The sequence below is a fragment of the Porites lutea genome, chromosome 10 (assembly GCF_958299795.1).
Source record: "Porites lutea chromosome 10, jaPorLute2.1, whole genome shotgun sequence".
Classification (NCBI taxonomy): Eukaryota; Metazoa; Cnidaria; class Anthozoa; order Scleractinia; family Poritidae; genus Porites; species Porites lutea.
The window spans coordinates 23,759,742-23,774,318 of NC_133210.1; the positions used below are offsets into that span (position 1 = coordinate 23,759,742).

Here is a 14,577-nt window from a genome sequence, read left to right on the forward strand (position 1 = left end):
AATTATGGCCGACCCAGTTTATTTATACCGGCTGAATTGATTCAGACGCCGGTCTCAATTGCAGTTGAACTAAGTTCAAAACGCGAAAAATGTGCATTCTGGTCAAACTGCTTGCAAAATACGTTATAATAATTTACGCATTAGGTACGGTACATGAAAAGTTCGACGTCTGAATCAAAGCCTTTCCAAAGTCGCTCCAAAGGCGAAATTCCCGGCCGGGCTAGGCAAAAAGAACGGCTGAGCCGTTCCAAATTGAAACAGGCGTTGCTAATTGATTCAGACGCCGAACTTTTCATGAACTTAATTCAATGTATTAGGTTCGGCTCATGAAAAGTTCGGCTTCTGAACCGGGCCTAAGACGTCTGTTACTCTTGTAGAAAAGTAAGGGTATTCGAACGGAAATCCGGAAAAATAAGATTTGCCTACTACTTCTCCACAGTTACAATTAATTCCACAACCACGACGCCGAAGTGCACGCTCCCATAGCCTCTTGTTCATATTTTATTTTGGGAAGCAACCTCGTTTGGAAGCATCGTTGAGCAGCGGTTTCAGTTGCCCAATTTATGCGTTTCAGACAATCGAGGCGTTGATTCCCACACACAAATTTACATATGCTTAATACATACAAAACGACGGCAAAGTTCTTTCTGAACACATCACGTAATATTTTTGGTTGGACTTCGTTGCGATATTCGTTTTAAACAATAGGTACTTTCCCTTTGGCACAAATAATGGGCGAAGATTTCCCCTCGCAAGGAACACGATACGAAAAGGAAGTGACGTCGTAAAAGGTTGGGCCTGCTGAGAGGGTTGTGATTGAGTGATATTTCAACGTAAGTTGTGTGTTTATCGTCCTTGAGAATCGGTGAAATCCGATAAGGTTGACTTCATATGAGAAATCTGTAATCGACGAATGCGTAACTGCGTTTTTGCAAAGTTTCTCGATGGTGATAGCGCACAAGAAAAGTATTTTGGGGGACGAATTTAATGGAGCCGCGAACACCCACTGCAAGTATCAATGGCGGTTCTTACCAATGTGATGAATCGAGTTACCAAGATACTGGAGTATTTGATCGTGACGGGAACATGTTACCAGACTTACTGGATTCACAAGTAGACAGTACATTGCAAGGATTAGACATGGGTGCCATAAAGAAGAATTCCTACAACAGAACTAGGGCAGCAATGGCGGTGAGAACAAACAGGCAAAATATTAAAACCTAGTTACATTTTAATTCCTCAAGCTTGGTGACTTGTAGTTGGCGGTTTAGTCTAGGCTTATTACGATTATTTATTTATCAGTTTTTTCGTTTCCATGCGAGAAAACAGCTGTGAATAAAGCTAATAATGTGGTTTACCGTTCTTGTCAAATATGTTTTTGATTTTGCTTCATGTGATCTCGCGCTCTAAAATCCAAAGCGGAAAAGCTGTAAATGGATTTTGTCGAAGATTTATCCCTGAGCAATTTAACGGATTGTCAATCACAGAGAATCTGTTCGCCCGAAACACATATTTAAGAATTTCACATCGACCAGCTATTTTATACTTTGACTGAGTATTTCTCCTAAAAGTTGTTCCCTGCGTTGAAATGTTTTGTTTTCGCTGCATGCATGCGACAGAAGCTTGATTTTGCACGCATTGGCATATTTTGTTTCTAATCAGCCCAGATGTCATCTACAAACGTTTTTAAAATGGTAATGTAGAGGGTATTTGAAAAATAATCAAGTGTCTCATACAAGTTGACTTTCTACTTCTTTCCTGTAAATGTTGTTTGCTTAGTACCGAAGTGTTATTATTATTTGACAGTTGTTGAGTGGTTTTCACTTTTTAATGCAAATGAAATGTTTGTTTGGGGGGAGTTTTCTCACATCTTTGAAGTTCGATCAAATTAGGCTTCTTACAGACACATCCATGCTGTGTTTTGCATGTCTTGTTGAATCTTCTCTCTGGTGTAATGTAGGAAATCCATTATTATAAAATGTTCTATTTAAATGTGGCAAGTGGTTTTTGATAAGAAGCCCCCTAAGAGAGATAAAAATTTAACTTTGAACCATGAGCTTGGATGTGACCATGTTGCAAGGAATTTCTGACAAGTGTCGTCTTATAGATGTAAAATTTGTTGTCAATTTTTTGAAGAAGAAAAGCCCAGTTTTCCTTGATATGTTGCAACACATAATTTTGTAAACTTTGAAAAGTTATTCTTCATGGTCACACAGGAGGCATTTTGAATGAAAATAAGACTTTTGTGTAATGAGCTTAGTACAGCCAGTCTATTGGTAGTTCTGTCTTTGCAGATCTCTGGAAAAATCTCAAGACTTAGTACAAAGATTAAAATGAAAGTTGATTCAACATTCCCTTCTTTACACTTATCGCTGTACACGTGCAGTAAATTTTAGGATTCTTTATAGATGACATGAACCTCGTGGAGGTGCATGTAACTTAAATGGAGGAGTAGAGTGCCAGAACAAAACTATAACAGTTTTTATCCCTGAAAAATTTTTAGTTGGAACGATTTTGAGGGCTAAATATAGCACAAGAAACAGTCAGGTTTCACTTCTCTCCTGAGAAAGAGGTCAGTTGCTCTGAAGAAGCACAAGGTGTTTGAAGGTGTTTACATATATGTTTTTCATCTATAGGTCAGATAATTTGTTGTCAGATTGAGTCACTAAAAGATACTCTGACAGAGGTACAATTTCAATTAAAAACTAAAAGACATTGGCTAGGCACTAATTAAAAGCAGGTATTGATGAAAAATGAAGTTGAAATTATACAAATGGTATTTGTGCATATCACTGCGTACAATCCAATAGCTTTATTGTTTTACTGTGCACGTCACCGAGCCTCAACATTTGCGATTAGGGTTTATGATATTTGGAAAGTGCGGATAAATATAACAAAAAAGATGCCAGAGAAAGACTTTCCAAATAAACCTGTAACTGGGTTTCAGAACTTGAGTATTTGATAGACAATTCATTATTAACATCTTTCATGTAAGTTTTACTGGTGCACATTATACTGACATTTTAAAAGAATTTGCAAGTAGATGCTTATTTTGAGGTACAGGTGCATGTGCATTGCATTAAAATTTATTTTTCAATGGAGGCTGTTCTCTTCTGAAAACTACTTCAAAGCTTCTACAAACTACTAAAAAGTTAAATAAATGTAAACTGAAGGCTGGGAAAAATGGCTTGTGCTCCACGAAAAACTGTAAATGTTAAGGGTGGTAAACAGGGCTGTTACTAAGGTTCCATGTTGCCAGGTACTATGAATATATGTTACAGGACAAAAGTAAATTCAGGTTAAAATTTTTTAATCCAGGTTGATTCTCAATTTTCTTTGTCTCCTAGCCCTTGTTCATGGAAAATCAGGGCTAGGAGACAAAGCAAAATAGAAAATCAAACTACCGGTAGGTTAAAAAATTTTAACTTGAATATAATTTTGACCTGTAACATACATAATGGTTTTTGTATTAATTTTTATTTTTGCAGGCAATAAATCCTACACTTGCAAAAAAGGTGCTACCCTTGGTGAGAACTTTTTAGTTATCATTACAATGCATTATCATTATTGTTTTTATTATATTAACTGTTTTAAATAATTACATGTAAGTTGTCAAGTATAAGGAAGTTATTTTGTAGTAGTTTGTGCATAAAAATCATTACACAAAAAGACATGTTCGTAGCAACACTTGACCATTTTATTGCAGTGTTTACTTTTCTCTCAGCTGTACCTTGCCTTAAACATGTAGATTCGCATGCATAGTGTCTTTTGGAGTCTATCAAATCAATCAAGCTGTGAGAAAAGTAAAACATATTATGAAGATAAGATTGATGTTTTATCAGTCAAGCCTCAAGTTTCATGGAAACATGATTATTGTGTTATCTACATTGGTGGGGGAGGGAAAATAAAAATAATAATATTTTATTGCCTCTTTCTATGAGTTGCTACCCTCAGCCAGATACACTAACAGAAGTAAGTCAGATACTGTCATTTAAATTGCATGGCTTCCCCTGTTCAGGGAATTAATGAGTTGGAGGTTGTGTGGGGCTTATGCCAGTTAGGCTAATATGGTATTGCAGAAACTTTGCTCTGTGATTGAAAAACAAAATAAATAGTTTGGTTGAAGCAGTTATTCATGTGTGAGGACTGGGAGAACTGATTGGAAAGATAATTAATTTTTCCTTTTAATTTTTCTGGCTTATGTCTTTGCTTGAAAGAGAAAGTCAATGCAAAGCCCTGCGTGTTTGTAGGGGGACTGAGGAATGAGGTTTTTTTTCTTATACCCTTTGTCTTGTCTTTTCACTATTTTGGACATCTGCATGATTGTACAAAGTAATATTAAACAACAGGTTATGCAATATTGTTATTTTGTTACAATATGTTGTGCCATCACATGGAATACTGATTTTATCATATTATAATCAATTATTATTGTTTTCCTTTGGTTTCATTATATTCATTCATCACCATGCCCAAAATTATAGGTGAATAAGGAGAAAATTGAACCAAAGCATATCTGGACGTCATTTACATGCAGGCTAGGTTTTACAGGCTACTATCAACTAGAGCTAATGTGCACATCACCATGCATGTGCATGCTGCTAGTTCCATAGCTCTACTAGCTATGCTTTTGATTTCTGGGGTACATGTATTTCCCTGTCAGTTTAGATTTAATAGTAAAGAATGGCGAGTTTCCAGCTGTTCACTGTTGAGTTATAGATGCACTTGCGAGTTTTGGAAGTACTCAAGAACCTAAGAGTCACTTTTGGGTTTTCTCCTGGATGATTCTTATACCTTCCAGCTGTGTTTAGGTTTCCACTCACTTGTTGGGATGTTAAGAAAACAAGTGTTGTTATTTTCTATGAATTTGCAAGTGCTTATAAAACTTTTCAATGCATCAGGAACAAGTTGTTTAATTTCTTATAGAAAATACGGGAAACAGTGTATCCCATGACTTGGCACTCATACTGATGTCATGCACTGCATACATTATATTTGTTGTGGTTCAATTATTTATCCTTGGTTTAAATTTTATTTTACTTTGTTTGAAATCCATTATAATACATTACCATACCCCAAAGCAAAGGAATATGAAATGAAAACCAAGGATAAAATTGAACCACAACATATGACCAGTACTGTACAAGTATAATCTCCATAAATCTTTTTTCGTTTTTTTTTCTTAATTTAGGCATCAGATGATCTGTCAGAAGAAGAAGAAGCAGCTATATGCATTCAGGCTCATTTCAGAGGATACTTGGCAAGAAAGCTGTTTGTGCAGCTTCTGTATGATAAATATATAAGGGTTGGTATTAAGGCTTTCAGCTTAGCTGCAAGATTGTCCTGTGCGGTGTATTCCATGTGATAATTATTACTTGATTTTAATTGAAGCAAATTTCTGCTTTTTATTTTGACATGTAAAGACTTATGGAAATTGTATTCCTTTATTTCAGGAGGAGGAAGAGATGGAATCAAAGAGGAGACAACAAGTTATGGAAGGAGAGCTATTGGTTGAAAAGTAAGACAACCAAATAAAAGCATATTATACATAGTAATTATCATTGGCCTCATTTATCATATCCATTACAGTGGTGTAAAATTATTAAATCTACTTTGTCTGGGTGACCATAAGCATAAAAGCAGTAATAAAATAATTATTGTAATTTAGATATATATGTGTAGAGGCTCCAGATATGCAAATCATTTTTTAATTCTTGAAAGTAAAATTATCATGTCAAAAATTCTGTGGTTACGTATATGTATGTTAAAAGATAGCACTATGAAGGTGAACGATTTGATGTTCTTCTGCTCCTTTGATGTTCTTTAAATACAAAGCATTGTGTTTACATCTGTAAGTAAATAGGTTGAATTTAGATTTGTATCTGCTTTACAATATTATTATAAGCATGCAGAGTAAAGCGAGCACAGAAATTGTTTAACTACATTTATTATTGACACTACAGTTATAATAGATGTGTTTTGGTAGGCAGTTAACTGACCAACTATGTTGACTCCCTTTCTTAATATAAGCTGTAAAAACATTCTTACACTGTGCTAGTGAAATTTTCCTTCCATTGATCACTCAATAACTGTAAGCTCTTTGACTAAATACCACTGATCACAAGTGCTCAATGCACTAGCTGGTAGAATTTAGTGTGTATGAAGATGGCCTTTCATCTTTTTAATTGACAAACATTCATTTTCAAAATTATATCCCCTCAAACAAACGTCAGTGTGTCCTGTAGTCAAGTGAATCTTTGTCAAGACGATTTTAAAGAAGGGTATTTTTATTTGATTCTTTTTTTCTTTGTAGTCAATGAAAGTATACACTCACAGAAAGTATAAAAAGTCCAGGTGTTTATTATTATTGAAGAATATTTAATATTTTGTTTCATAAAAGATCAATAATTTATTATTCTGTCCTGTCTATTCAAAATCTTGAATTTACTAAAACATACTAATAGTCTGTTGCTAGTAGTCCAGAGTCGCTTAATTCTGCTTGGACAATTTTTGAGGCAAGCATTCTGAACTCTGCAGGCAGAATATACATTTTTAAGAATAATATGAACAAAATAGTGAAAAATCAGCAATGCTAATGATGTGTATAAAAGTTACAAGAAAACTGGAAACTAAGAATAACTTGTAAGATCCTTTTTAAAATTCACTGTTTTGACTGCTATGAATGATATTGTACAAAGTGTGTTGAATCAATTTCTCCAGGTTATGAATATCTCATAAGGGGCCTAGGTGCATGTTCCTGTCGATATGTGAAAATTTATAACCCCCAAATGACTAAAACTTTTTAAGGAACTTGCGTCTGAATTTAGGTGTTAGAGTACAATTTCCAGCAAATAAGGGATTTTTATCAGCACTGCTGGAAAGCAGAATTACCCATTAATTTATGAACAGAGTTTATACAAGCCTTTCGTTTACAAACGTCTTTGTTGGAAAAATGCATTGTGTGGCATTAAAGTCTATAGTTATTAACTTTCTGTGGTTTTAAATTGATTTATAAATCTTTCTAATAAATAATATATTTCATGCAGCATTTATTGTAAGAGTGTTTCCAGAACAGCTGTGGAAAAAAGGCTCATTTCAAACTGTCTGTTTTGAATATATTGTGCAACTTTTCTATTTAAAAATTTTTTACAGATTTAAGAAATGACAGATAAGGTTTGATTATTATGCTGAAATTATTGCTTTTGATGTAAATTTGATTGGTAACTGTCAATTTTTTTGTTTATCTTATTCACCATCAGCTGTTTAAAATTTAATAACTTTCTGCTCATGTCAGATTCTGAAATAACATGGGGCACATTCAAACATTGGAAAGTACTTGTACTTTTTCACTGTACAATTGGGGCTTAATTCTTTTAAAAGGCCAATCAACAAAAAGAATACTCTTTACTCTTTCTTACCACAACTTTTCAGGAAATATGATAATTGGCCTTCTGCCCAGATACAGCTTAAGAAAGAGTACTGTGTAGCACAGTTCTTAAGAAAATTTGTGGGATGTTTTAGTTGTTGTATGTATAGTAGTGAAGATAGAGTAAGACCCCTACTTGTGTTGTAACTTTACAGCTGATGGATACAGTGTATATCATTATGTTAATAAGCTATTAAGTACACTGCATGTGTAGCAGCACATTTCGTGAACGTTTGCATTGTGCTGTTCATTATTTTCATCTCCTCAGTAGTATGCGAGTTTCTCGGTGAAACCTGTTCAGCACTTTCTTTAATAACTACAGTGCTACAGTGTGTACATGTTTTTGCAAAACTATTTCAATTTTCAAATGTGAATATTATTTTTTGACAAAGTTAATCTTTTTTAGTATTAAAACCTTAATCCTGGTTGAGTTATTAGGAGCTTATGTGTCAGATGAAGCAATCAGTAGGGAGCTACATTAGTATACGTACAGTCTACTGATCTTCATACACAACATGTATTCTCATGTTTAATTAACATGGATCAAAATTGATTAAAATGAATGCACAGTCACAAGTTTTATTTGCATGATCTTTTTTTCAAGTTAAAACAAAATTTATAAAGAATGATGTTTCCACTCCATTAATTTTTCTCCAAAAAATACCCTGACCATCATTTTTAAAAAACTGAAAATGTTTTTCATTTTCTATCCTGACAGCTATCGCTTAAACCTTGAAATGGAAGAGAATACTTGTTTACGTAAAAACACTAGAAGAGGGAAAGAATGTGATGTTATAACGTAAGTTTCTCCCTGTGAGTTTGAGGTGGCGTATAAATGTTGGACAGTGTATTTACAATTAAAAAAACATGCATTTACTCCTTGAACAACTGCTCATTCCAACCTATGTTGTAGGTCAAAATGAAATTCAGGTCAGCCTAAGTTGATTCTGAATTGCCTTTCTTTCTTAGCCTAACCCTGATTATTCATGATCATGAATAATTAGGATTACGAGACAAAGGAAATTGAGAATCAACTTTGGTTGAAATAACCTGCAAATACAGCTATCTGTCCTTGGTACTCATTACTAGGGACTTCTGGCGGGAGAGGCATCTGGGTTGTAGCCCCAGAAATTCCATTCTGGGCGGGGACATAGACTTGTCCAGAATTTGGCCAACAAGTGCTGGTTTGCCTGTGCAAATACCTTAACATTGGTTCTTTCTCAAATCATGGCTGTTTGCAAATATCATAGGGTCAATATTGAACATCTCGCGCCAACTGAGTACTCTATATCCAATTACAGCCGTATCATGTTACATGCTGATCATGCTTGATCTAGAAGAACACTTCAAACGTGCTATTTTGTCAATATGTTTATATATAATGAAAATAAATATATATTGTATTATTATTATTATTATTTGTTCAATACGCAGTATATCTTAATTGTTTTGCCTCCTCTTAAGGCTATATGTTGCACAGGTGTTCCCATGTGTTAAGTCTTTACTTTGAATTTATAACTACAGACTGTGCACTTGAACCTGACCATTCATTGATAATTATTTGTATTATGTTCACGAAAAACAGTAAGTTTGTGTGCTGCAAGGGGAAAGAGAAAATGTTAGTATTAGGCCTTTTATGTGTAAGCCTTTTGTTTTGTGACTGTATAGAACTCTACCTGTTAATATTAATATACAGTGTAGTAATTTTGCTCTTAACACCGATGACATGCTGTTGATATTTGTAGCATTCAAAGAGCTTGGAGAGAACACAAGCGAAGGTCTGAGGACCACTTAACACCTGAACATGGCAGAGTTAATCCATTTAACAAGCCAGATTTTGGAACTGTTACGCAGCCTGCTTATTCTACTCCAGACAATAACGGTGTTCATATTCAGACAAACCCATTTATGGGTGGAAATGAGAATTCCACTCACCATGATGATGACGCTCTTTCCGATGTTTTTAATGACAGTCTAGAGCAAGTTACAGAGGAGAATTTAAGAAATACTCAAGAGCATGGACCACGTAGACAACTTTGTGATAATTACCAGGAAACTGAAGATGATATTCTTAATGGTGACGCACCTGGGTTAGATTCTATAAGCTCACCAGCAGAGCTGCCTTCACCAACGACAGACTGGGAATCTATAGAGTCATGTTTGACATCAGAGGGAGATACTCAAGAGTTATTGGATCAAACTGAACTTCTGGACTCATCTAATGACAGACTAAAGCAATTATCACTGAAACCAAAGAATTTGCAGATTTGTTTTGTGGATGACACAATGCTTAGCGATGTTGAAGGAGATGAAGACAGTTGTCTTATAAAAGAATATATAATCGACAAACAGGAGGTTTCTGACGAAGAGAAACGTGATTCAGGCTGCGTGGCTGGTGATGATGAAATGTCAGAATCTTTCAGCATTAAAACTGTGCCACCAGAAATGCTGGAGAATCATGAAATATCCCAGGAGGATTCTGAAAAAGTTTTGTTAGAACTGAGTAAACAAGAGAGTGAGGAAGACAAAAGTGAAAGTTGTTCAACTGTGATGTTGGGTTGGACAGAAGAGCGGCTAAGCGAACTAACAATTGGTGAACTCAGAGAACTCAAGAAAAACATGGCTCAGTTAATTGAAGGTAAAGTTAAAACGACTGTTGAAATTTCTTGTTTCCTTTTCTTCTCCCTTAACATTTTTTGTTTGCTTTGTACAGTGTGAAATCTGTAGTTTTTTGAGTCAGAGATTTGTCAAAAAGAAACTTATTTTCTTTCTCTGCCCAGTATTTTACATGTAAAAGACTATAAATTTATCTTTACTGAGTTTTTATACAAATTTCTGTTTTAGCTTACTTAACAGTATATCTCAAACCTTTGTGGTTTTCTTTACGTGAAAGTCACAAAACCGTGAACACCAGACATATTTATTGAATGTCATTGTGTTGCAAGGTGGGAAGAGCCAATCAGGTGTGGGAAAACTAAACAGCAAGCAACATTGGAAATTAGTTTATGATTTTGAGGCTTCCTCACATGTCATGACCTTCATTGCAATTGGTCATAACTCAATGAACACTCCTAGGATGTTTTAAGAATTCATGGTTTTATTAGTTTGACTCTTGAATGGCTATACTATTACACTCCTAAAATGTTTTCAGTGTGCACGGTTTTATTAGTTTTACTGTTGAATGGCTATACTACATTGTATTACCACTTAGGCCAAGCAAGTACTCTTGTTGATTATAATATGGCTTTAAAATGGCGGCTTTTCTGCTTGCTTACTAATGACTTGTTTTTCTTGCGGCTTGGCTACCAATACTCTGCGAAATCCAAAGCCTCCTAGAGAGGTTGTCCCTGGGCTCTTACCAGTGGACCTGTTTGGTTTAATTAACCCAGCATATGATCCCTGCATGACTTGCGGGCATCCCAGACCTCCTAAAGTTTCCTATTTATCCTATAATTTGTATAGGATCCTATAAAGAGCCTATATTTCAAGAAATCCTTTTATATTTCCTATAAATAGGACATATTCTGATGTCTGCATTTTGCACTGTGAAGCAATTTTGTTGTGAATTAACAAAATCAAAATTCTTTATCTGTGAAAAGAGATTATTATTTTTGGAATTTTTGTAATTTTGTAATTTATTTTTTTGTAATTTTCTATTTTTTTATTTTTTTATTTTTTTTTCTATAAAGAGCCTATATTTTGGCAGAAATTTTCTATATTTTGAACTTGAACAGCGTAATAATTTTTTCCTATCAGATTTTCGAAAAGTGGCTGGGGTGTGCTCCCAATAAATCTCACCATGTTCTGTAAAAAGACTAATTTTTTAATTCTTTGCAGCTCAAAATGAAGTTCTAGTCACTGAATTAATGAACAGAGATAGTCTTCATCTGAGGCAAGACTCACTTCTTATGGATGTAGAAGATGCATCAAAGTAAGTCTCTCTCTTACTACCACGTAAATATATATCACTCATCCCTCTGAAGTGCGTTTCAGACAACTTTGGTTGAAGTTGTTCTAAAGTCTCTTCAGAATTAATTCTTCCAAATGGGTGTGGAAAATGATCGCTTCATTTTGGGTTTCTTCTTTTATTTATGGTATACTTAGTAACTTGGTGAATTTAATATGATTCAGACTGAAACGGGCACCTTTACACCTGAATTTCCCAAGTTTAAAATAGAACTTGATAGGCAACATTGAAACCAAGCTATTGTTCAACTTCACCACTGACTCCGGAAATCTATAAAAAAGGTTGGGACATGCTTGTCCAGGGTTAGCAAAAACGTATTGTTGATACATGTTTATTTTTTCTTGGTTGAGTGTCACTTGCCTTAAAACACTACACACACCTATACTAACATACTAACATAAATTAATTGGTGGCATGTTGGGGGAGTTAGGGAATTTAAGCAACGATGTTTTTGAGTGATGCCTGTCAACCAGGAATGGACTTTTAACACTCTTCGGCAGTGATTTTGAACAAATTCTCGGGCAAATTGTCTCTTTCAGAGTAAAGACACTTAGCAATACAAATTTGGTAGCGTCAAGTCATATTAAAGGAGAAAAAGGCTCACTTCCGTTTGACGTGCGCCGCTTAAAAACGTTGTTACTCAAACTCCCTAATCTCGAGTGTGAGTGACGGGCTTGTCTAATACTTTTATAATCCTTGTTTCAGTTTTAACTGATGAACATGACAAAACAACTTTCATGTATTGGGAAGCCACAATTAACTTCAAGACAAATGAACTATAATTTACCGATGTCTCTTAAATTTTAATAAACTGTTAGTAAATTATTTTAGAATTCTAAACAACCACTTGTCTACAAGACAGGCGCAAAATAATTTATTTTCAAGTATAAATTATTAGGAGATAACTATGACGATCCGAAAGAAGTGATATTTACATCTGATCATTAATAATTAGTTTTTGTGATCTTTAAGGTAAAGAAATTTTTTTTTCTCTTTAGGTAAAGAAATTTATTCCAGTACTGACACTAATATTAAACTTAATTTTCGTTACACTTAGTAGTGAGCTGACAATAGTTAAGCATAACAGAATGCACATGATAATGTTCTCGCAAGTAATTGATAAAAGTTCTCGTAGTAACTTAAAAATCTTCCCACAACCTGTATGCTAAACCGTGGGTCGTCTTTCTTACTTGTTTGGCCTTGTGTCAAGCTGTTAAATAATATTATCAATGCTTAAAACTTTTAATGGCTGGTTTTTGTAAGCGAGGGGGTCCGAATTTAAGTCGTCGTTTGAAGCATAGAACCTTATGATCAAGTGAAAATAGCATTCCAATTCCACTTACCACTGCGTTGCTTACAATCTTGCATTGAAAACTAGGTTTTCAGAGTTGAAAGGAAAAGCAGAAGATCTTAGCCAATCACAAAGTGTTGGAACAAGTATTGTGATTGGTGTATCCTTTCGCTCTTGCTTCCGACTCCGACAATTTGGTTTTCACTAGATCGTAAATGACCGAGTTATACTATAAGTGGAGTCCGAAGAAAATAGAAACGTTGTGATTTTTCGGACGCCGATTCCGTCGCGCTTATGACTCCTCTCACAACTCCATTCGATCATCTTTATTTTCTTAAAGTCGTAAGTGCTCTTACGACTTCGGTAGTGAAAGCCAGTCTTAAGTGGGTGATGCACAGTATTCGAGGGACTGGGTTAGCGATCAGAGGCGACTGCATCGCAGGCTGGGAAAGAAGCTTCCTGTCTGTATTGTTAATCAGTCAGGGAGAGAGAAGGACTGTGCATGGTAACATAAAAATTGTCAGTGTTCTTTGTCAGTTCTTTGCTTTGGCCTTGTTATCGTCAAACCTTTTCAGGATTTAATTTTATCAAGCTGTAAATAGGGCAACTATAATTATCAATATAATTTGTTTTCTTATCGACAATTAAAATTAACAATTATCTTACTATTGATTACTACGCTAAGAGAAAAATAAATGCCTCACTACTTACAAAACTTTTAATATACTTAATGTCATCGCTCCCTGTGCCCTTCTTTAAAAGGGTAAGATCATGTGGTAAATAAGAAATTATATAAAAGATTAACTATAAGTTAAATTAACAATAATCATCGCGAATATATAACAAACATAAAACTACCGTTATATTTGTCAGTGAAACCATTTAACTGCTTATTATTTTTTCTTGCTGTTGTGTGTATGTTGTCATTTTTATTTCTCACTTGTTTTTGTTGTCACTTGCATCAGAAAAGTCAAACGTCTCCGACTGAAGCATCATTCCCAAATCTAACCTGCTCTGTGATCTGGAATGTGCCTGTCCGTGTCCTGCTGGCGCTCAAAGTTGATTTTCTCTCTCCTTTTGTTCAGTACAAGGCTCAAGGCTAAACTTCTGTAACCAGTGGCTATCAAAATGTTATTTATTTGAGAATAATACGGTCATATCTTTGTTAACTGGCACATCTAGACCGAACCCTCTCAAATATAGACATCGTCGCGGTTATTCTTCAGTCATCTCACTTCATTGGACAATGTTAGGCGTACTACTTGGGCTCCTTGTGACGGGCACTTTGTGTCAGTCCCAAAACATTGCCTATCATAGAGAATTGACTGTACGACGAAATAATATCATGAAATTATATCTCAGTTTTGTTGGAAAGCCACCCTGCTAGCAGTCTTTCTTTGACTTGCCTGATTTTGGCGTACTAGAGAAAGACTGCATGAGTCTAGTAAGATCTTTGTCAAACATGTGCTGCTTGTTGCTGGGATACAATTAAGAACCCAGGCCTAATAGCCATGCGTTTGGTGCAGAGGGCTCACTTATGACCATCGGTTTATCAGTGAATGAATGCACGCACTCGGGATAGAGAACAAGTAAACTAGTCCAGAACTTCTTGCTTCTCTGACTTCAAAGGCTTGACTCAATTCAGACAGAGCCTCCTTTTCGCTAGCCTGCGAACAGGAGACGTATTTCCAGTCGTCGCTTCGCTCCCTCCGTGTTGGTCTCTCGGAGGGAGAGAAGCGTCGACCGGGAATACGTCTGCTGTTCGCAGGCTACCTTTTCGCCTCCTCACTCAAGAAGACAAAAATGAGGCTCTAATCGCCGTGTGTTTGAAAACCTGGAGAGGAGAAAGATTTTCTGACTAGGGAACCTTTTTAGAAGTGATGTAGCACCTTA

General features: G+C 35.4%; 1 protein-coding gene across 5 annotated transcripts in view; it reads left to right on the plus strand.

Annotated features, from left to right (window-relative positions):
• Positions 1 to 611: 611 nt before the first annotated feature.
• LOC140949850 (uncharacterized) overlaps positions 612 to 14,577 on the plus strand; it is a 15,471-nt gene continuing 1,505 nt past the window's right edge. The window contains exons 1-8 of one of the 5 annotated variants that reach the window (XM_073398992.1): positions 612 to 1,191; positions 3,489 to 3,527; positions 5,192 to 5,305; positions 5,454 to 5,518; positions 8,145 to 8,225; positions 9,172 to 10,064; positions 11,264 to 11,357; positions 13,650 to 14,577. The exon at positions 13,650 to 14,577 is cut by the window's right edge and continues 1,505 nt beyond it. In XM_073398992.1, coding sequence (XP_073255093.1) covers positions 988 to 1,191; positions 3,489 to 3,527; positions 5,192 to 5,305; positions 5,454 to 5,518; positions 8,145 to 8,225; positions 9,172 to 10,064; positions 11,264 to 11,357; positions 13,650 to 13,692 — 1,533 coding nt within the window. In that variant the 5' untranslated portion in view covers positions 612 to 987 and the 3' untranslated portion in view covers positions 13,693 to 14,577. Of the gene's footprint in view, positions 1,192 to 3,488; positions 3,528 to 5,191; positions 5,306 to 5,453; positions 5,519 to 8,144; positions 8,226 to 9,171; positions 10,065 to 11,263; positions 11,358 to 12,098; positions 13,516 to 13,649 lie in introns of those variants that run through there. The other 4 variants (XM_073398993.1, XM_073398991.1, XM_073398995.1 and 1 more) reach the window with 4 other exon arrangements.